The sequence below is a fragment of the Mizuhopecten yessoensis genome, unplaced genomic scaffold (assembly GCF_002113885.1).
Source record: "Mizuhopecten yessoensis strain PY_sf001 unplaced genomic scaffold, ASM211388v2 scaffold631, whole genome shotgun sequence".
Lineage (NCBI taxonomy): Eukaryota > Metazoa > Mollusca > Bivalvia > Pectinida > Pectinidae > Mizuhopecten > Mizuhopecten yessoensis.
The window spans coordinates 214,497-239,505 of NW_018403643.1; the positions used below are offsets into that span (position 1 = coordinate 214,497).

Sequence of the window (25,009 nt, forward strand, 5' to 3'; positions counted from 1 at the left end):
CTATAAAGTTAACCTCTTCCAATTAAGTTCGTTCGTTCGTCTGCCCGGGTATATCTTCTGTACTTTTGTACCTTAAGTAACTAGATTTGGTATGCAAGTACATCTTGGGGTGGCAGAGTGTTCTGGACCAAAACTAGGCAACTGTAACTTTTGGTTTGACCATTGCCATTATCATTTGAAAACCTTTGTCAGTTGCATATTTTCTACACTATTTTACCCGAAGTAACCAGATTTGATATGCACTTAGATCTTGGGACTGCGGAATGCAACATATGAAAAAGTTGGTCACTGTGACCTATGATTTAACCTTTGACATTAACACTAGTTTATCAGGACATGTCTTCTTTATTGTTTCACCTGAAGTAAATATATTTTGTATGCAAGTACATCTTGTGATGGCGGAGAGTCATATACAAGAAAGGTCACTGAGACTTGGTTTGACCCTTGACCTTATTCTTTGAAAAACGGTTTTCAGTGGCATATTTTCTTTACTATTTCACCTGAAGTAATTGGATTTGGTATGCAGTTACATATTGGGAATTGGGAGTGCAACAAACAAAACGTAATTCACTGCGATTGTGATTTGACATTTGAAATTATCCTTTTAATAAGTTTTTAAGGGGAATACTTTCTATACTTAACTAGATTGTATGCAAATGCGTCTTGTGGTGGCAGAGTGTCTAGTACAAAAGTAGATCGCTATAACTTATGTGGCATTCTTCTATACTACTTCACCTGAAGTAACCAGATTCATTTCTTTAATATTGTTATGAAATATGTATTGGGGACAAACTTAATGTGTTTCGAGATTTACCGAAGTTAACGGTGATTGTATCTTTAAAGATCCAGTTAAAAGTAAACTATTATCACGATATTTACATTCAGAACTAAAATTACGGCAAGGGTTATCCCCGATCTTATTCATAAAAACTTCTAAAATAAAGCTCTACGATGCAGTGTTATTTAATTTGGACATATTCTATCTATTTCTAAATTATGCAGATACAATTACCAGTGTGTATGTAACGTTCATCTTTCGAGATGGCCACATAATTATCTTTGAGCATGACAAAGTGCGTAATTCACACCATTTAGTAATACATTGACCAGTGCTCCCCTTAACTTTTGAAATACATTTTTATGGTCATTGAAGTCATTAGCAGCTGTTATCCGGGTCTGATAAGCTTATGAAAGCTTTGTAGGCAGTGTGTCCTTGTTGCGTCATTTTGTAATCGTTTTAAAAGCTGTCAGTGTCTTAGCTGTCACAATTGCGATCTGGTCCTGATAGGTAAATGGAAATTTCGCAGAAAATAGGTTGTGATTAAACGGAAGCATTTTTTATCGATGGACCGATCAAATGCCGTGTAATATCTAAAATAATGCAGAATCTCTGAATGTTGCCTCGAAAGTATGCAAAATAGTTTCATAATACATGTACCATAAAATACGAATCAAACACCATTATCAAAACATTTGATTTAATGAGAAACATCTGTTTTCTTATATAGTGTTCAGATTTATTCTAAAACAAAGTAGTGATGTACTACGGGAATCTGCGTTTTACTATTTGCTTGGCTCGTTCTTATACAGAACAGTATTATACTGAACCCCCTGAACAAAAAGTTTGACTTTGTAAAGAGGTGGGGGTGATGATGATACCTTGCATCACACGTACAAAAACCAAACTCGTGACGTATTGAAGTAGGACATCATTGCGAATAGCAGTATATCAATACTAAACAAAACGACTAAAGAAATAAGATGCTTATATTTCGTAGCTCTCTAAATCACTGCATATATCTTTACATTTTATCATTAATCAGTCCGATTTACAATTCATAGAACAAACACCCTGACGAAAACATAAGGACAAGGATTCTTATGAGACCAAACGTATATGTTACATAAACATATGTACTTAGATGTTTTGATAGGTCCTTATCGTGACTCAAAATATCGAAGTTTCTCAATAGAATCAATATAAATCAAGGGTTTACATATTTTGTTCGTAAACACATATATACACCGGCGCTGCAACCAACTATATGAACATTATCAGCAGAAATGCATTTCATTCGAGTCTAAAAGCAAAAACTCTCGTGACGTATCACGTGGTTTACTTATGACGTCATGGATTAACCTTGTTTAATGAAAGTCTTGTCGCTTCGCTTTGGTTAACATGGAGAATGCCCCTACGTCAACCACTCAAATGACTACGGTTAATTATTGGCGCCAATTTGATGAAAATAGGGCTATTCTGTTAATGTCGTTTAAAGGACGACGCATTAACAAAACGCAATAAATGAATAAGTTATTTAAGAACAAATAAATAAACTCAAAAATTGTTCTATAGGTAAAACGTAAATATATGGATTGAACGGCGTTTCATAAATCGGTTACATCCATATTAAACATGAAGCCCTAGCCGTTCAATCCCTTATATGATTAAAATATGAGGCAAATGTCATGTGGAAAAACATATACTTTAAGCTTAACAAATGAGTACATGCGTATGCACAAGAGTATTTCAGTAAATACTAGAACGGATTGTTATTCCTTTTATGAGTGACGATTAATAAAAGCATACAGGAACTTTGACTAGCCGTATCCACTACCTACTACAAGAGTTAATTGGCAATTAACTACTTTAACATATAACATCCAAATCGAGGTGAATACAAAAGCGGTAGAATGCTATAATATCAACTGAATACCAATGTAAACACGCATTATTGAATCAGTGTCATGTGGAGACTTGGTTCTTATGCAACAAACATTTCGTCTTGAATTGACGACCGGCCTAGTATTATGTGTATCGTTACCCTATAGGGGATAAGATTGGTTATCGTGTCATTTTAGTTTGCGTTAAAGTTGTCAAAAGACCTGATAGTTCTTCCGAATGTTTTACAAAATTAAACAACTTACGTTGTATGCACATGGTTGGCCTATCATGACAAAGGATATTCTTTTTGCTTTTCATCCATAAAGATACGGCCAAACTAATCTTAAAACGATTCTAGTTTCAAACTTTGACAAATCACAGAGGATTATGACGTCACAATTGTAAATTTCGAGTCGTCATTGAAATCTTATTTGTTGACATTTGTTCTCTCATTTACTAAACAACGGTCTAGGCAGTGTTATAGATATGTGTGGGTTCTCTGTCACGAGGGTTCAGTTGTTCATAATTTGCATCGGTTCTGTTCGTCTCGGTAGGTTGTTTCATGGTATGGGATCCTATTTCGTCGTATGTACCATCTGAAATACAAGAAATACACTTTTTTCCAATAAACCGTATTTTATATAGATTTCTGGATTTCACAACCTCATTTTGGGGTTCTCTAAACCAATTAACGTGAACATATTTTCCATGACCACCTCAATCGGCTTGACCGTTCTTGTTGAGAAAAACATTGAAGAAACACTGGTATACTGTTCGAATAGGCTATAGCCAAGGCGACTCTACCTAGAGCGAGTTTTAAACAATGTACATGTAACCCGTTGTCTCTGTTTAAAATTCGATGGACGATGATTCGGGAGCAAGAAATCATAGGACGGTATTGACACCCAGTTTAACAAGGGGATGTTTATCTGTAATGTTTATATGATGTAAGCATATTATATGCCAGAATTCTGATCCTTCCGATTCCTCTTGGTTTGGTTGTTGGTAGTCGGGACCTCTTTCTGTGAGCGACGTACGGAGGCCTAGTGATTACATGTCGACGTTTCCCATGATAATACAAACAATCCTGAATATGTATGTAAGTAAATTTACCTCCTCCCATTCATACTGTTAATGTAAGAAACAACCAGATTGATTCCCGATATCGTCAATATTTTGATCGCTGTGCGCAAATCCATATCAGTCATCGAAAGTTGTTAGTTTGAGCTTTGTCAGATTGATAACGTCCATACCGTTTCGTCCGACGATAGAACGTGTCACTGCTGTGGAAATGCTGTAGTCAATTCGTTTACCTGTACTTTCAAATGATATAATAATAATGACAATAAAGAGTAAGAACCAATAATTAACAGTAGATCTAACAATTTTGTTCACAGTGAGTTGTTTATATAACGGGAGATAACTCAACCGACAATGGCCTTGGAATTGGGAAAATCTTAAAAGTAGTCCCTTGAAAAACAAATGACTGTTTATACTGCTATAGACAATTTGTATGGGTCACATCCCCAACTACAGAACATGTAAATTCAGCACAAAATAAAACCTGAAATTATATTAATGTCAAAGTGCAAATTGAAGTGACCGAAATATTGCTGAGATTAGCAAAATCTTCTATTTCATTCAAAGGTTTTGGTAAGTGTTAAGATATGATTGATTCATCGGGAGCACTGTGTCAAGATGGTCGACTGATATTTTGCTGTCTCGTGTTAGGTAACATGTACTGTTGCAATTCATTATCGAACTGTATTGATTAGCAAAGAAGATACTTTGATACGAAACAATAGTTTCTCGATTAGAGTGAGAAAACAACACCATTTCTACAAGCTACAGTTATATTATGTACTGCTTTAGTAGTATTTTATCTTTGTTTTTATCCTCAATAATTTGATTTCTTTCTTTCCGAAGGTTCCTATCAACAAGAAAATTTGGCAAATGAGAGGCTTATTGAGGAGTTCACAAATATAATTTGGCGCTTCTAAAAATCAGCACCGCAAAAAGTGAAAAAGTCTTTATGTACAAATGTTTGATTTTATGAAAATAAACAGTAAAAAAATGAAAAAAACTTCAGTATATTTCTGTCATGTTTAAATTGATGTACAATTTATTTAGTCAGTATGTTGTCCTACAGATTGTACAAAATTGGCCCGTAATACCTGTGTTTTTCTGTAACTCTTCTCGCCTCACAGACTGAGACAAATCTGTCATATGTGTGGAATTCCTATTGTCGGTTTTGTTGCTTGAGAGACGTCTGACCAATATGATGACCAATACCACCAGAGCCAGAATGACCACCCCAGATCCGATCCCTATTCCCGCTGCAGATATATTAAAACTGCCTGGCTGTGTAGGCTGTGCAGGGGCTTTAATAATAAGAAAAAGACACAAATAAAAATAAATAAAACCATACAGCACGAATGAAGCGCTGACGCGCCCCATATCATATACTTTTGCTCATTTCAACTACACTGTACTATGTTAGTAATCAAACTAAAGTTTAAAATGTGTATCCTTTAGAAATTGTCCTGGTATAACCGTACTAGTATACTTACACATTAGAAGAATACCACGACATCACACGAACATGTCTTGGTATGGTACATCGTTACATTTATTATGGTACATCGTTACGTTTATTACGGTACATCGTTGCATTTATTACGGTACATCGTTACATCTATTATGGTACATCGTTACATTTATTATGGTACATCGTTACATTTATTATGGTACATCGTTACATCTATTATGGTACATCGTTACATTTATTACGGTACATCGTTAAATTTATAACGGTACATTGTCAATGATGTCGCAATCAAAGGAAGCAAATATGGGAGGAGGGGGGGGGGGGGGCCCCTTAATAAAAAAAAAATGCAATAAGTTCGTCATAGATTTATATACAGTACGATACAAGATTTAGTATATAAAAGTTAAATTCGTATTTACAATATCGTACAGCTGATAAATCCGTTCTATTGTCGGAGTTTCTAAACTGTTTTACATTGGTGTCGTGTTTTAGGTTATCTGCGTACGTATTTTAAATTGCCTGCCTGTTTTTAGATTTCTCTAGGTTACATAAAGATATTTCCGGTGAGTTGTACTACATTAACTAAAACTATTCCTCAGTATCACGTGGTTACACGTATTCTTTTAGCATTAAACTGACTTGTACCTTTGTGGTTTACTTACTTACCCATACACAAACCTGTAATCATGTCACAAACGTCTGTCATACAGGAGGACGGACAGCTCCTATCACAGTGGTCGGTGAAATATCCATCTTTGCATCCTTTAATTTTAATATAGAAGTAAAGTGTTGGGATCCTTCAGGAAAGTTTAGCAATGAATTGATAAATTAGTTTCCCTGTCGAAACAAAAGTTTTACTGTGTGAATGATATTCAAGAGCTATAGTCCGGAAGTCGACATTACCAAAATTGATTACCTCAAGAAACTGTATGGAGTGCAATCTGAGATTAATCATAACATGTTAAAGAAAAGCATTGTCAGGCAGACCATGATTACCTATTTTGATGTTTAATAGTCTTTACAAATCAACGATACCCGGTATATAACAACTGTTATGAGGGTTAAATAAACTTGACATTTTCTGCACAATATGTGAGTACATTTATGACCAAATTTACTTGATTACTATGAACAATTTACAAATATGTCACGACAGTTATCCCTGGGTCAAAAATCCAAAGACGATTTATTTAGCGAATGATGTTTGTTATCATGCTAATCTAACATAATCTGTAAACTTACCATTTATTGAACTCGTTTACCGTAATGATTAACAAAGCAAGTCGTATTTGAGCAAACATATCTGTTTTTGTTTGCAGCCATGTGATCGCTGTCTCTTTGACTGTGAGGAAATGAATTGTGTGACAAATATGGCATCTATACCAATGTGTATCGGTTAATATCATTTTCTATAACTTTAGAAACCTAATTAACACGTAGACATTATTTAATAGAGAATATCGTACAGTGTCTTGAGTAATACCAAATACTGCATAACATGACATGAACATTCTATGGAACCACGTAATTGATATGCTTGACTACTCTTTGTTTATACAATGAATCCACGAAAGTTTGTACCATGAAACAATCTAAATGGCTTCAAGCCACGAAGGGAAATACTCACGAACATTTCATGTTATATAGTTAATTTTACGAGTGTGCTTATATATATATATATATTTTTTTTTTTCACGAGGGGCAGCATGATCAAACTATTAGCCACATAAGTCAAATGTATTTTTATTACTCAAGACACTGTTCATCGCTAGTATGTCTAGACAAATCCGCGACAAAATATAGATCTTTGTGCAAACATTTTAATCAAAAAAACATTATTAGATTCTTTTCATTACCTATTTATTATAGTTGATACTTGAATGCACATTTTCAGCATAGTATGCCAGTTAATTATTTGAGAAAAAGTCCTGTCATATCAACTCAGATCATTACGCATTGTTGATATTTTAAAGCGCCGATTGAAAAATAATGGAAAGGGAATAAAATGCAGATTTGTTGTGTCATCACTTATCCTGGTAATGAAATATAAACACCACCTACGCAAGTTATTCTGCAGATTCATTGATGACCCTGATCCTTTTATAACTTCTATTAATTGCTTTGCCTAGGACTTGGAGAAACTGAAACGTGTTTGCCTTGCCTACATGACCTGCTGGTTTCCATGAAATGAAAGTTAACTGTGGGATTAAACGTTGTGTTTCCTCCAGAGAATAGACTCTCAATGACTAATATCACTTATATGGAATGGATACTTTACGATGTACCATTAGTAAAAAATGTGATAAAGATGGCATTCATATATAAATGCTGATAGAACTGTAAACGCCATGTCATAGTTAGTAGGAACATGTGTTTGCACCGTTCCTGATTAGATGAATACAGTCATATTTAGTTGTGGAGACTATGGTAATAACAATCGAAGATGCAGAATTTTATATCTGACAAAATAATCAACAATTTTGAAACGGCGGAGAAACGAAAAACGTTAATGGTACCTATAAATAAGGAACCAGTATGCAAAACAAGTGTATGGCAGTTACTTTCCAGGTTTCGGTGGCAGATAAATGTTTTTGCTGACCAATAACGACGATTTTTCAAAAATAACGTTACCAACCACATTGAGATGAGGTCACGTTTCATAACTTCCTCCGAGGTAGTACGAAATAATTTGAACTCAAATGATCTCGTTTTTTTATGTATTTCTAATCTGGCGTTTTGCAAAAATGAAGTCACGTACCGGACGTTACCGGGTCACATTTGTGGAGTTTTCATAATCTGCAACCCATACTGTGACACAATCAGGGGATCCCAAACCCAGGGGCATCTTTGTGCTTGACAACTTCATAACCTTGGCCTTATCATATTTGCAATGTTGTTGTTACCTAAATGCATTGTTGATATTACTTCATACAAATACTTCAACTGGGAATCTCTTGTTTAACCTTAGTGTATTACAAGGATATCTCAAAACCAGAAAACAACAACGATATACCAGATGTGGGTTAGAAAAATATTAATGTGTATTATAGGTTGTTAGTAGGAGGGAATTGAATTTCACTTAAATGAACCATATTTCTCTGTGGAAACTTAAATGATCGGTAGGTAACAGTCAGTTTTTAGTTCAATGTTGTTATATTTCAAATGTTGACCAATAGATGATTGAAGCCAAATACAATTAACCTTTTCAACATTTAAAGATAACATGTAATCAGGTGTTATATATTATCACAATGGTCCCTAGATCAAAACGGAGTTCTTTATAGTTTATGTAATTCTTGACAGTACCTGAACAGTGCCCATTCTCCTGAAGACAAGTCTTGTTTTTACAGTTGTCTTGGCACGTCTTAGAACAGTCGTCGCCATGAAATCCTTGGATACATTCTGTAATGAAGAAAATAGAGTTGTGGTAATGCCACCTAATAAACTTCAATTCTAGTACTTTTATTTTAAATTAAATATCTACTGATTGCACTGCTGATTAAAAAAAAAAGTTAAAGTGAATACCGAAGCGTCAACAAAACTATAATTCGAACTCAAAATCGTCTTCTGCTTTATCACCGACAAATGCTATGCAAATCAAAGTCAAATCTAAATAATGTCACGTCCTCACAACAATAACGTGTGTAGTGTACATACATGTAGTTTCATCAACCTGCATCTGTGGAAATTTCGTTTTGAGACTTGTCCGTCAGCAATCAACAACTTTCACGGAATTCATGATATTCGGAGTAATCCCTTTAGTACCAAATCAACTGCGATATGAACACACCGTAGGTAGGGGGTGTTTTAAACTAGAAAGGGAATGCTCCCGAAAAAGACATAATAAGTATGATGTGACTAAAAAAGAAATTCTTTTATGTATATGTCTTAAGTTGCAGCATTATGTTTGTATTACTACAGAACAGGAAAGAAAACTGGAGCATAAACAACTTAACACAATTTTATCTTACTCGTGTGTTTTTAAGATTTGCAGAATTATAATTGGTGCCTACTTTCACCAACCTTCACAGTGGCCATCTATTTGTTTGCATTTCCCGTTGTGGCATTGACTTAAACAAATACGATCACATTTTAATCCGTATTTTCCAACTTCACAGGCTACAAAAGAAAAGAAAAACGTTAACGCATGAACTGTTCTTGATACTAGAATCAGCCGATCATATCAATCATAGGTTTGTTTATGTATAAACTGACTAGAAATTACATAACAGTATAGGTATCCGCTGATCATCTATTTCAGATTTGTATAAGTAAATATGTATTTGCTGATTTTTAAATAATGTTCAAATGCAAATAAAAATGAGTATAACCACACACCCACACCCAACTCAACATTGTTTTGTACTTCCCCACAGATAATATTTTTTTTTCGATTTTGATTCTCGACCAAACATTAAAAAAAAGAGCCAATTACTCATTTACATTATATTGCCAATATGATTTCTGGTACCGTATGGCTATAAAACTAATAACATAACTAAATGTATACCATTACACTCTCCGGTGTTTCTGTCACACTTGTTCTGACAACCGACTGGACAGGTCTGGGTACAGTCAGGACCAAACAGACCAGGCTTACATTCTACAAATAGTCACTTATATGCTATGTTAATCAGTAATAGTTCTTCCAACTATTAAACAAACTTAAGATGCAAGTTTAAAGAAATAGGCAATATTTTCAAATATAAGGATGATTTTTTACGATCGATATAGAGATTGAATTATGTCGTAAAATACGCAAAGAGTAAATATACTGTATATTTCACACCATAGAATCGTGCATGGAAGTATACTAAAGACAAATTGGTTACAGTTTATCTTATAACCACTGTATGTCCGTTTCCTTGTATTACATGCAATTCATTCACGCTTGTTGTTAATAAACATACATATTGCATTATTGATGTAGCTAAATTTAGTTAGCTGATATATTTCAGAGCATCTAAGAGTCTGAAATTGATAAAAAATAAACCTATCACCCTCGTAAAAGTTGTCATACCTGTACATTGGCCAGTGTTCTGATCACACGTTTGGTTAGCACAATTGGCCGAACATGTCTGATAACAATCACTGCCGTGATAACCAGGATCACATCCTGAATAATTGAAAAGGTGATCCAACTTGTTGTATTTCTTTTTATTATAAAACCTAATAATGAAGGGGAAAGATATGAATTTTTGCTAGAAACTTTGTCCGAACTATTACGTAGCGATCAATTCCCTTCTTTGCATATTATATCTATATATAAACAATGACGAAATTATCATTAAATCAAAATCAAAACTGTAAAAAGTTGCATGGAATACGGAATAAACCACATGACTGCTGTTACACGAGTAGGAATATTAATGCGTGACTCTCCAAGAGCCTTTCAGGAAATAAACAATTCATAAGTCAATGGAGTAGAATGAAATTAAACGTAAACAAAATTAAATAAACAAATATTTGTTTTGCATGTACCTGTACAGTCTCCAGAGTTCTGTATACACAGTTGGTCTTCACAGTTAGCAGGACAACTCTGATCACAATTATTGCCATGGAATCCTGCATTACATCCTTCAAAAAAACTGATGCGTTGTAAGAACGTCTCCGGTTATTTTGTCAATTGTTAAAACATATCATAATCATTTTAATGAGAGTTACCAATTTGATTCAAATACACACAGTATTATCATTATATTGTGTATATGTTCAAGGGAAAATGCCAATATCAGATTGAAATAGTTACTACAGATTGTAACAAAAAAAAAACCACAATAAAGTGCAAAGTATCTGGAATCATAGAATACGTACGACTACAATTTCCAAATGATTTGTTGCAGGTGGGATTGACACAGCCAGTCGAACAGGGGTTGCATTCGGGACCAAAAAACCCGTCTTCGCAGTCTGTCGTAACATATAAGATCTGCTTTTTATTTCTATGATATTTCAAAAATAATGTGTCCATGACATATTAACTGTTTAATTGCTTATTTCTATAATAAGTTCCAAGCTGAATGCATGTTAGCTCCATGGTATGTATCAAACAACCAAACATGATTCACAATACGTCATTCAAATATGCACGTACATTACTTTCATCATCTGAATCATTCGGGTTTTTTTATTATTTTTTACAATGATATTTAATAATGATCACTTTATTATAGCTACGGTTACTTTAAACTTGATAGAATAATGTAAATAATTATAAAAATATCAACAAACAATACCTTTGCATAACCCACTCCCTTGTACACAAGTTTTGTCTTTACAGTTTCCAGAACATTTCTGGTTACAGCTACTCCCATAAAATCCCGGATCGCATGCTGAAAGTATACAACACTTACGGAATTGTCTATCTTGGCGATCCGCTGCGCATTCACCTCAATGGGAGGAACGAGTTTATGTGTTAACGCTCTGTCTGTAATACACGGCTAATACTTATGATATAAACGATTAAGGAGATACACTCCTTCATACACAAATTGCAATCTGTCAGGAGCTACTCCCTGCATGTAAATTCAGAGTAAAAAACATTACTATTGACACTTGAAGATATACATGGAGTTCATTACAACCGTAACTACACAAAAATGTATGCAAGTAAGAAGGCGAGATTTGCATTTACTTGAGCAATGAGGTATAATGAAATAAAAATAGATTAGAAAAATACTTTATCAATTAGGAATCCAATATAGTGAAGGCAATCAATGACTACACTATATACCACATAAGTTGACTACAATTAAACTAATCTACCTTCACAACCGGAATAGCTTGCATGGATTCTTTTATTCAAAACATTATTTCTCACAGTTATTCTGAATTCATTGTTTCCATCCTTTTAACAATAAGAAAATCCTACAACAGCTTGATTTAGATGACCTAAGAATAAGTCCTCCTTCAGCATGCACAGTATTTTACCAATATGATATCTGGTACCGTATGGTTATAAAACTAAGAACATAACTAGATGTATACCATTACACTCTCCCGTGTTTCTGTCACACTTGTTCTGACAGCCGACTGACCAGGTCTGGGTACAGTCATGACCAAATAGACGAGGCTTACATTATACAAATAGTCACTTATATGCTATGATAATAAGTGATACCAACACCCATAATGATGTGAAAAGATATTGTCTCTTTACAGAAACAGGCAATATTTTCAAAGTGAATATAAGGATGCATCTTTACGATTGATATAGAGAACTAACTTTGTCGTAATATATGCCAGGAATAAAGATACTGTATAAATGTCAACCATATAATTGTGCATAAATGTATAATACAGACAAATTGGTGTTTTTATAACATACAAATGACCTTTTATATATATATATATTAATTTCATCTTGGTTATTGGTAATAAACATACACATGTAATATTAAATAAAGCAAACTTTAGTTACCTTATATCATTTAGAGAATAATTCTAAAAGTTTGAAGTTGATAAAAAGAAACGTATCACCCCAACTCCTCGTAAGCGTTGTCATACCTGTACATTGGCCTGTGTTCGGATTACACGTTTGGTTTGCACAATTGTCTGTTAACAATCAACGATTGATTCGGAAGAAAAATAGCCGATCAGTGAAGACGGTAAACAGTGTGTGGTGCACGTTTTCACTAGTATAGCTATTTGTTAAAATGTTTTTTAATAATGTGAGTAGACCAGGCTTTAGCTGATGAACATTTGTGTGCTTATTTCTAGTGACAATTCCATACAATTGGTACTTTTGTTAAAATTCACAATGTCTGTTTGCCATACATTATCGTACAGATGTGAAATACAGGTGAGAACTCTCGAGTTCATCGTGTCGGTGTACTTTTTATAGACAGTTTGCTTTATAGTCAATACCCAGTCAGTTTTGTTTACTGTGTTGAAACATGTCTCAACAGAAGTCCAGTCTGTACTCGAGTCCAGTATTTCCTGACAGTAAGTGGAACACTATGAGTAGTCCCTTGACTCCTGAATACACGTTCCTCCATATACACCCCACCTCCATCCGAGATCGCTCATTCACCTTCATTCTCGCCCTGTCCCACGGGATTGTTGTCCCAACCTTCTGGCTCATCGTCGTCGTTATTGGGTACTACACCTGAATTCCTAACGCGTTTCTCTGAGTTGTTAGCACCACAATTTGCCAATAGTGTGACCGAAATGTTACCCGTGTAGTTGAAACCGGAAATCGACAAGCAAGTTGAAACGGCCCTGACAGACAACGAATTAATTTAATCCGCTATAGACTCTCACATAAATCAAGTCATGGTTCAAAATGAGTTAAAACATCAGGCATCTGAAATATTATTGTTAAGAGGAACTATTGAGTGTCTCCAGTTTGATCTTAATGAGCAGCGATAATACACGAGGGGTGGATTGAAATCTCACAATGTACCGGTAGATAAGCCACTTGACCAATTTGATACTTACCAAGCAGTCATTGACATTTGTACAAAGCTACATTTCCCCTTGTAAAAAATGATATGTCCAGATACCACACCATTAGTAGGATACACGACCAAAAAGTCATTGTCATCTCTCGGTTTTTCCGATATAATGACTGAAAAAGGGTATTCAAAGCGACATCCTTCCTGAAAAAACACTTCAAGGAGGACAAAATTTATATAACGGAGTGTTTGACCCCCTATCGGCAAGAAATCGTAAACAAGCTTGGAAAATTATAGAGGGATGACCAACTTGCTACCCACTAGACAATAGACGGTCGAATATTTGTCCCAAAAAAATAGAAAATGTCCCAAAGTTCTTATAACGTCTAATGTCTGTGTCAACTGTCTCAAGTCGGAGTTAATGTCGAGAACTCCACCCGAGGAGACGATCTCATCTTCATCGCGGAACCATGTTTCCACATCACCGTCCTTATCTTCCCAATCGTGTAACTGGAACCATCCACGTGTAATGACGATTTTAAAGTCTGTTCCTGAAATCGACATGCTACCATTTCTTATAGAAACATTCATAGCAAACCGTCTTTAATTCTAACATACGAATTTATAACACGTTATATACATATATATATATTTCGAACAGTAAATACCTTGATCAATCCAAATCAAGCAATGACTGTATCTGTCACATACCTGTACTTTATACAGTCTATAACAATACCTTGTAGTAATCCTCAAAAGTCGTGTCATTGTGTCCGTCCCCCTTCCCCTGCCCTCCGCTTCACCGTTTATATGTACATTATGTGAAATACAAAATGAATGTGCTGAATTTTCCTTACTTATGGCTTTCGTTTGTTGCACTTTTTTAATGCTATGCATGGTGTTGTGTGAACATGATATGTGTATTGAATTCGAATTTAAAATCTGAACATCTGATTTATACCGTGAGTCAGGGCCAACTGTTAATTATGTATTTTGATAACATAAAAAGATGGTTTTACGATGTTATCATAATTCAATATCATATTACGATAATGCTATATTTGATATCGAGAACAAAACTGTGTATACCTTACCCCTATATACGTTACAGTTACTGACAAAACGTATGATACGCTTAAAACTATGTGAATGCATATTCATGCACTTCGATTATTATGAGATTTACTATTCTATGTCCAGTATATATGACATATTGCCCACATTATTATTGATATAAAATGTAATTAGATCAACTTTAATTACTGTTCGATGTATTTATCGTGTTCATTACATAAAACCGATCGCGTACTCACATATGTGACATATTATACATACAAAACATGTAATATTTCAGTGTTTGTAGGTACATGTATACACCTCTGTACGTGTGGAAGTATGTGTGCATTTGTGTATGTCTTTACAAAATGACGTCTGTGTGTGTACGGTAACGTGTATTGATTATTTATACATGTATCCATGTGTGTTTGTATGTGTGTATGAATATATGTCATTCATTTGTATTGTTTACCTAGATACCTGTGCGTATGTATGCACATAAATAAATATGGGGCAAAAAAGTAATTCCAACAGTGTGGACAGGTTTAGGTTGTCAATTTTTCGGAGCGATCCGCTCCTTTTTCAAGACACGGTGAAACAGAACAGTTACATGTACATATACATCATACTACAAGAAGATATAACTGATATACTATAATTGAAAATATCGCTATTATATAAAACCAATAGTCCCCTCGGCTAAAGACAGCCGAAGGCAGCAATTAAGCTGAGAGCAATTCGGACAAGGAACGCTTATGTAGAGGACCTATTCTTGCGCAAGATGCATTATCACATAAAGTGAGTCAACGAGAGATACCACAAACGTGGAACATGTGCATGTGGAAATCTGGCCCGGTAAATGTGAAAAATCTCAATCTGCTACAGAATGTCTCATTAGTCGCCTCTCAATTCTGCGATGGATCTAACAGTCACAGCAGGGTGTCCACACTTAGTCGCCTCTTTTGGTTTGCAGGAATAATGCATGTGCCTCTTTTGGTTTGCAGGAATAATGCATGTAATTATCAAATAAGTCAGTGCAGGAGGAATAAGTAGATGAAATGGCTAAGATACTGTATAAATCTGCAAAATTAATCTGACAACGGCTGTTGGTCACATACACTGACATGAAGCAGCAGACCAGACTTCCCTGTGGCTAGGCATTTGAATATGCCTTGCCAAAGTTGGAAAGACATGCAGGTTGTTGTCATAGATCATTGCCCTACATGGGATGAAACGAGACGACGCACTAGAGAACGGTTTTAGATCACCAATCTACAAACCCGCTACCCTCGAGGTATGAACGAACGTTAGGCGGTTGCCATCCGCTCGTTTTCCTTTCAGGGGCATTTGACCTAATGATGCATTACTGCACAGTTGGTCTGCTATCTCGCCTGCCTGCTGCTTCATGTCAGTGTATGTGACCAACAGCCGTTGTCAGATTAATTTTGCAGATTTATACAATATCTTAGCCATTTCTTCTACTTATTCCTCCTGCACTCACTTATTTGATAATTACATGCATTATTCCTGCAAACCAAAAGAGGCACATGCATTATTCATGCAAACCAAACGAGGCGACTCAGTGTAGCAAATTGAGATTTTTCACATTTATCACGTTTTTGATATCTCTCGTTGACTCACTTTATGTGATAGTGTATCTTGCGCAAGAATAGGTCCTCTAAATCATCGTTCCTTGTCCGCGATACTCTCAGCCTAATTGCTGCCTTCGGCTGTCTTTAGCCGAGGGGACTATTGGTTTTATATAATAGCGATATTTTCAATTATAGTATATCAGTTATATCTTCTTGTAATATGATGTATATGTACATGTAACTGTTCTGTTTCACTGTGTCTTGAAAAAGGAGCGGATCGCTCCGAAAAATTGACAACCTAAACTTGTCCACACTGTTGGATTTACTTCTTTGCCCCATATAATATTTTAAGTAATTCGTATCCTACGGACATACCTCTATTAGGATCAAGTGTTGTATGGGATTTTACCATCTATATTACTTCTTTGACCCATACATAAATACAAAATTATACAACATTTGATATAGCGCCCTATCTAGCTACATACATGTGTTAATCAATTTGTATAGATTAATCAACTACCTGTGTGTGTATGTGTATATTAGGATGTATGCATTATTGCTTATTTCTATACATTTATGTTTGCATATGTACATGTGTATGCTGGTGTGTAATGGTTCTTTTCATGCATATGTCTACATATATATGTGTGCGTACATATATATACGTGCGTGTATATACATTGTGTGTATGTATGCATGTGTGTGCTAATATTTCGTATGTAATAATTATATACATGTGTACAATCTGTATGTATGTATGCATAAATGTGTGCGCTAATATATCTTTTATACATGCATGATCCTTAAGTAACATTTTTGTAATCTATGCTATATAATCACCACATACTTGTGACCATTGTTTCACCCTCCCTTCTATGATCGTTATTATGATTTCCTATGTCCTCTATCTTCATTGAATTTTACATCTCCCAAATCATACATATGTACTGCCCATTTATAGCGTGCTCAACTTGTGGAAGTTTCTCTCTAATTTGTAAATATGTATGTTTTTGATCCGCCATGATGGATAATAATGTTGATTCGTGGAGGGCTTCATAGGTCTTTTTTCATTGAAATTATTAAAGGTTCTTGCTAGTTATTACTTCAAAATTACACTTACGTGTTTTCCTTATATCCATAAAATAAATATTAAGTACTCCACACTTCATTTACTTTTACCTGGAGATATACATCCCAACTCTGGTCCAAACTCAACAGATACGCCCGCTTATCACTCCCTGAATCTAATGCATTTCAACACTAAAAGTGTACGTACTAAAATAAACTATGTAGAATCTACAACTTATGATGTCGATAGCTATCTAGATATTTCAATATAAAATGAAGATATTCAAATATACGTTGTCAGTGAAGAACCATTCCGTAAAGACCAAGATATGTTGTGGGTTGGTGTATTAATATATTTTAATTCTTATGTGTTTTTTGAAATTATTTGGGTCCAAGTGTACCTTAAACACACATATTTTTTAATTGGGAATCTGTATAAAGACCAAAATGTGAAAACACGTGCGATATCATTCTAAATAATGAGGCAAATTCAAACATTGCAAGAACGGTCTAAGTCTACATTGACGGTACTCGCAGGTATTGACATTTCCGAGCAACCCCCTTGTAATATATGTTTCATGATTAAAACTGGAGGGAAGAATATATTAATTTGTGCAGTAAACTTCGTCCGAACTATTTCATAGTGATCTATGCATATACATTGAAGAAAAATATCACTAAATCACAATGAAAACTGTAAAAAGTTGCATGGAATACGGTAGAAACCACATGACTGCTGTTACACGAGAATGAATAATAATGCGTGACACTCCATCAGGCTTAGCAGATATAAACAATTTATAAGTCAAGGTAGTAGAACAGCGTAAAATGTGAAAAAAAATTGAACAAATATTTGTTTTACATGTACCTGTACAGTCTCCAGAGTTCTGTATACACAGTTGGTCTTCACAGTTAGCAGGACAACTCTGATCACACTTGTTGCCACGGAATCCTGCATTACATCCTTAAACAAAAATGATGCGTTGTAAGAACGTATCCGGCTATTTTGTCACTAGCTTGTTGAAAACATAGTATTGTCATTATCATGCGAGTTATCAATTTGATTCAAATACACACAGTATTATTATTATATTGTGTATATGTTCAAGGGAAAATGCCAGTACCAGATTGAAATAGTTACTACAGATTGTAACACAAAATAACACAAAAAAAAGTTAAAAATATCCGGAATCATAGCATACGTACGACTACAATTTCCAAATGATTTGTTGCAGGTGGGATTGGCACAGCCAGTGGAACAGGGGTTGCTCTCTATGATATTTCAAAAATAATGTGTTCATGACATGTTTACTGTTTAATTGCTTATTTCTATAATTTGTTTCCAGCAGAATGCACAATAGCTCCATGAAATACATCAAACCGGTTTCACAATACGTCATTCAAATATACACTCACTTTACTTTTTATCATCTGAAACATTCGGGGTTCTTTTTTGATTACAATGATATGATAATTGTCATTAAATTATAGTTACGGTTACTTTAAACCTGATAAAAAATGTATATAATGATAAAAAATATCAACAAATAATACTTCTGCACAACTTACTCCCTTGTACACAAGTTTTGTCTTTACAGTTTCCGAAACATTTCTGGTTACAGTTACTCCCATAAAAACACGGATCACATACTGAAAGTGTTTGCGATCCATTGCAAATTCCCTTCAATATGAGAAAGGAGTTTATGTGTTAACGCTCTGTCTTGAATACGCTGCTAATATTTCTTATATAAACGATAAAGGACGTACACCTCTTCATTGACATTTGCATTCTATCCTAGCTACTTTTTGAAAGTAAATTCAGAGTTAAAAAACAATCATAGATACTTGAAACTAGATGCTGTGCGTCCATTACTGTGGTTGCTGTTCGAGTTAGAAGTGAAGGTATGCATTTACATAAACAGGGGGGATTTATGCAATAAATAATAGATTAGAAAGATTCTTTATAAACCAGGTATTCAATCAACGAATGGACATCCGTGACTAAACTACTAACACATAAGTGTTTTTTTTAATTAATCTACCTTCACTATTGGAACAGCTGGCACGGCATCTTTTACTTTAAACATTATTTCTTTTAGTTATTCTGAATTCACTGTTTCTGTCCTAGTAAATCCAAGAAAATTGTACAACAGCTGGATTTAGATGACCAAAGAATAATTCCGCCTTCAGCATGCTCTGTATCTCCATACAAATATAGACCACCTGTGCACGCAAATATTATTTTAAATGTAAATCGTGCTATTCATGAAAAGTCGAACGTATCGAGAAACATCAAGCATCAATTCGCACATGAATTCTAATACAATGATGGCTTCAAAAGAAGACAAAAAATTAATGATGGTTTGGATAAAAAAAATCAAAGTGGGTCAAATCTATGAGGTCTATAAGTTAAACTTAATATTGTGTCTTGATATCCATACCCAAAGCCAAACACAAGTATATAGTTTTTGTGTCTGAATCAAACACCACAAGAACATGGTTGTGTCGACAGACAAAACATTTCATGAACAATTATCAATGTCATAAGTTCTTTTACATACACGTTTTTCGCAAAGGAAACTAAACTTGCTTATAACCAATTAACTAAACTCATGTATGTCCATTGTTTTGAACGACATAATACTAGCTACATATATTTTGTCTGCATTATAATCCTTCTGACTACAATAAACGATGATAATAGTGACCTGCCTTGTGTGTAATTGGTTCCGAAACTTCAAAAGAATCCTTATAAATACATTTTGAACACTGGTTTCTGCTAGTTCCTCAACCAAGGCATTATCGAAGCTTTTCTTGCATTCTATGATCAGATAATTCATTGGAATAGCCGTATAATACCACTCAGCGAGTCAGATGAACACGACAATTTTATGTTCATTCTTGAACCTATTTCCTTCAAAGTTGTTTCTTTATAACATACTACCTTCTTCCACATAGTGTTAACGTGTCGCACTAAATCAGAATTTAATAACTTGCTTCGATTATCACGAGTTTAAAATTAAGCGTTACAAATTGAGAAAAAACTACTGTATAACATGAAATATTCGTGCGTACTTCCATTAGTTGTTTGGAACTTTCAAATTATATCGTGTGTGCACACTTTTGTGTATACCCCGTTCAACAAAATGCAAAACAGACTTTGTGGTTTCTGCCGGCTTGGAGTTACCGATCGATTTGTATGTAACCCTGAATGCGATGAAACTTTTCTTAGATGTGGTAGACTGAAGTTCTTTCAATCTATACATAAGAAGAATCAACAACATTTTCAGTATTAAATTCTTTTGCATACGATTCTTCGTTTTTGTTACATGATCATATTATACACGTACATTTTTGATTGAAATACATTTTCACATTTTTGTTGTGTATATTCTTTCGAGTTGTAAAAATATTCGTTGTATTTATATTTGTGGTCCATAGCAATCACGAACACACCATAGTAAGCTCATTATTTTGCCTTGTGATTCTATTGTCACTTACTTCATTCTCCTTTTATGAACGTGAAATTGCTATAATTGTGTGGTTTCAAAATGCTTGTTTTGATTTCCTAGATGGAACGTTTAAGATTTTTCTGATTAAACAATATGACTTTATCCCATAATTTTTCTTAAGATTTTGTTGCGTTTACTATAGACATTCAAACTACACAGTAAAGTTTTACTAACCAAACCATTGTGCAGATGTCTGTTCACATGTTATACAATTCGAAGAACAGTTGGTACTTCACATGTCACCTTTTGTTTACCAGGAATACTTTCCCAAAAGAAAAATAATTAACCAGGTGAGTTGAAGAGTCTCACGTAACAATTTAGCGAGTTCAACACAAAAACAATAACTTTATGTACACAGAGAGGTTATAACTACCAAAACATTGTCAGATGTCTGTTCACATGTAGATATACCCCACTCCGTCCCATTTTTCCCTATCTAACATAGTCTTGACAAGTTGGTACTTATGTATTTGAATGGTGTATCTATAGAACAAATACATATGTATATCCACATACTTATGTACATGTATATCCCCAACATACAGATGTATATCCCTCTTTGTTCGTAAATTGAACTCATATAAAAATATATTGTACATAAACACATATATGATTCCTCATTCCATATGAATGCATTCGACCCTAATGCAGTTCGGCCTTATACATGTATATTGGTCATACCAGAACAATATCCTGTGACCTTCTCTCAAATGCTGTCTTAACAATTTATGGAGCAATCGTTGCTACAGTAACCATCTTACTTTCCATAAAAAACAATCTGAATGAAAAAGATATTTTAACAACACTAGAGCTTGTTATACAATATATCATGGTTTTGATGAAAATAGATTACGGTATAAACTACCTGTCGTAATTGTGTCTTATAGAAAAAGAATTGGTAATTCGTTTACACTGCAAACAAGGTATTCATCTCATCAAATCGCAATTATTCGTGCTGTAGTCATGTCGGGATATTCGTGCTGTTGACCATTGCCACATCAGACATTTTATTAAGAGTGGGCCACGACGGTGTAAATGCGGATATTTTACGATTTCAATCAGTTTCCGGAGATCGCAAGTTCGATACCTAAGCCTTTTTTCAGTGGTGAATAATTGTTAACACCAAACTATTTAACCTTGTAACATATTCAAGCCAATTAAACGTATTTGAACACAAAAGCCATGCTTGAGCAAGGGAACAATTTCTTGCAAGATGTTACAATATTTCATATAGCCTTAGTTGTTTTGCAGTTTGGACACTGTATATCATAATATGCTGAATATTAGAGGGTCGGTAAACAAGCGAGCGAAAGGTCTAGAAAGTATATATATATATTTTTTTAGATATCTTTCAAATGGAATATAACAGTACTGATTACAATGTTTGGATATATATATGGAATATCTTTCGACTACGTATGTCTTTCTTGTGTTCTTTCTTCGTTTGGATCAGAACTTATTTGTTAAAATAACATTTGGACCAGAATATATTTCAAGTTTAACAATGAAGTTCCTGAGAGAGGATTTGGTTCTATTATTCATGCAATCACCCGGGCCATATACATATAATCAAAGTAAAATAAAAGTTTAATGATTTATACTGATACACTATACAGCTGAATGGTCAGTCAGTTAGTTACTAGCGATCATAGTGTCATTAGGAGTAAGTACATGCATATGCATGTTAATGATATGCGTAATCCTCTTTGTTCGTACATTGTGTCTGTCTTTTATACTTATAAAACATATATTACCTCATTTCATATTAAATGCTTTTAACTTAATACAACTTATTATATACAACGTATGTATATATTATTCCTACCAGAACAATATCCGGTGTCCTTCTCACAAGTAATGTCTGTACACTTCGTGGAGCAATCGTTGTTACAGTAATCGCCATACTTTCCTGGAAAACAGTCTGAAATGAAAAGAATGTTCATGTTACCAGAGCCTAACTATGTTAACTGTGATTTTAATTATTGTTGTGTTAAGAACGTAATCCCCTCTTCTAAACAAGAACCTCTATGGGCCTGCGTCTATCAGCTGGTATTAATCTCAAATCTGTAACCTTAAAAATAAAGTTACATGCAAACTTTCAGTATTTATGACTATAAATCATTAAAAAGAATCTTTTCAAAGATTTAAACACATTTAACCCCTGTAACTTTGAAAGTGGGTCAAGTTGATTGAAATTAACAAATCTTAATAGCCCTTCATCCAATCATATTACTTTCCAAACATCAACATTTTTAGCATTTGGTTATTAAGAAGAAGATATTTAAAGGTTTAAAACACATTTGACCCCTATGACATTGACATATAGATCAAGGTTATTTTATTTTTAAGACATTGTAGTCCTCCATCAAAGCATGATACTGGCCAAATACCAACATTCTAGTCCTTAAAATTATTTAGAAGATGTCGATTAAAGGTTTAAAATATATTTGACCACTGTGACCTGGAATATAAGTCAAGTTCATGTATTTGAATAAAACAAGTAGCCCTTCATCCAATCATATTACCTGCCAAATAACATCAATTACATCACACTGAGCCTTTATAGTTATTCAGAAGAAATGTTTTATAGTTTTGTCTACATATTTTACCCCTGTGACCTTGAATATAGGTCAGGGTCATTCCTTTGAACAAAGTTGGTATACCTTTTTGCCATTATGTCACTGCCCAAACATCATCACCCTTGGCCTTTTGGTTAATTATAAGAAGTCGTTTGAAAACATGCTAAAGATAACTGAACCCTGTGACCATTCAAGCATGGTACTGGCGATATATCAACATTCTGGGACTTATCGTTATTCAAAAGATGTCCTTTGAATGTTTAACAAATTAGGTGACCCTTCATGTCAGCATGTTACTGGCCTAATATCCTTACCCTTGGCCTTTTGGTTATTAAAAAAAAAAGTTTAAATATTTTCAAAGATAATTGACCAATGTGACCTTTAATATAAGTCACGGTCATTGCTTTGAACAAACTTGGTAGCCCTTCAAACCAGCATGTTATCAGCAAAACATTCTTATCCTGTGCCTTCTGGTTATTCAGAAGAAGTTGTGAAAATATTTTAACATATTTGACCCCTGTGACATTGAAAATGGCCAAAGGTCATTCATTTAAACAAACTTGGTAGTCCGTCATCCCCGCATGCTACCGGCAAAATCACCCTAGGCCTCTTGGTTATGGAGAGTAAGTTGTTTCAAGTAAAACGTTGACGCGGACGGACGGACGGACGACCGACGCTCTACAATCTATCTGATGAAACGAGCAATGAGACGAACTGTTTTCATCAAAGCTATTAACAAATGTGGACATACTTTCAAATCCAAAAATAGTTTACATCTTATGTAGCAGGTAGCCCCCGGCCAACCTACCAGGACAGGCAGTCCGCAGACTTTATTTTCCTAAATTGTATTGTCAGTGTGCGACCAATAAAACAGAACGAGCAATATAAAAGAAAAAGTGGGTTATGTTATCTTTAGACGTATCTAGAAACATAGTCAGGCTTCGATATTTATCGGTTATGGTCAAAGAAGCTCCATGTAGGGTCCAACTTAAAATAGTAAAAACGTATCTTCACTTAATCATGCATAATCTCTCACATAGAGTGAAGCCTTCAAGGTCGAATATCGTGCTATTTAGTTTATAGGTCCACAGGACGCATATGTATAGATTTCTTTCAGAAGATTTTTTTTGTTCACGAATCATTTGTGACATGTTAACTAAGCAATTGTTAGTACATTGTACTTCTTACAACATTACGTAGTTTTGATTTTTCAATTATTGTTCGATGATGTTATTAAGATAGGTTCAGTGCTGTTTTAATGTGTGTGTGTACTAGAAACTTACAAAAGCAGGAACCGGTTGTGGAGTTACAGTTACCACCATAACAGTTTCCGGAGCACTGGCTGTTACAGTCACCATTACCGTACTGCCCTACTTGACATCCTGTTCGAATGACACAATGAAAATACACAAATAATTTCGTTAGATTTTAGAACATCAATAACATCTACACTGAATAAGAATGAAAATTTTGTATCTGGGTAAGACCCCAGATAAACATCACATATACTTCAATTATCGGTTGGCCCAACAATCTAGATCTTATAAATGTCCAGAGTCAGGTATGATATTAACCCAAATAAACATCGCATATACT

The 25,009-nt window shown here is 34.5% G+C and overlaps 1 protein-coding gene across 5 annotated transcripts in view; it reads right to left on the reverse strand.

The window, feature by feature from the left end:
- Positions 1-1,469: 1,469 nt before the first annotated feature.
- LOC110451206 (multiple epidermal growth factor-like domains protein 10) overlaps positions 1,470-25,009 on the reverse strand; it is a 43,584-nt gene continuing 20,044 nt past the window's right edge. For 3 of the 5 annotated variants that reach the window (XM_021499103.1, XM_021499113.1, XM_021499093.1), the window contains exons 4-16: positions 24,697-24,795; positions 22,660-22,755; positions 18,191-18,286; positions 11,444-11,596; positions 11,025-11,117; positions 10,692-10,787; positions 10,231-10,326; positions 9,721-9,813; positions 9,234-9,329; positions 8,517-8,612; positions 5,877-5,972; positions 4,837-5,043; positions 1,470-3,258 (exon numbers count right to left, since the gene is read on the reverse strand). In XM_021499103.1, coding sequence (XP_021354778.1) covers positions 3,131-3,258; positions 4,837-5,043; positions 5,877-5,972; positions 8,517-8,612; positions 9,234-9,329; positions 9,721-9,813; positions 10,231-10,326; positions 10,692-10,787; positions 11,025-11,117; positions 11,444-11,596; positions 18,191-18,286; positions 22,660-22,755; positions 24,697-24,795 — 1,445 coding nt within the window. In that variant the 3' untranslated portion in view covers positions 1,470-3,130. The remainder of the gene's footprint in view (positions 3,259-4,836; positions 5,044-5,876; positions 5,973-8,516; positions 8,613-9,233; positions 9,330-9,720; positions 9,814-10,230; positions 10,327-10,691; positions 10,788-11,024; positions 11,118-11,443; positions 11,597-18,190; positions 18,287-22,659; positions 22,756-24,696; positions 24,796-25,009) is intronic. The other 2 variants (XM_021499131.1, XM_021499121.1) reach the window with 2 other exon arrangements.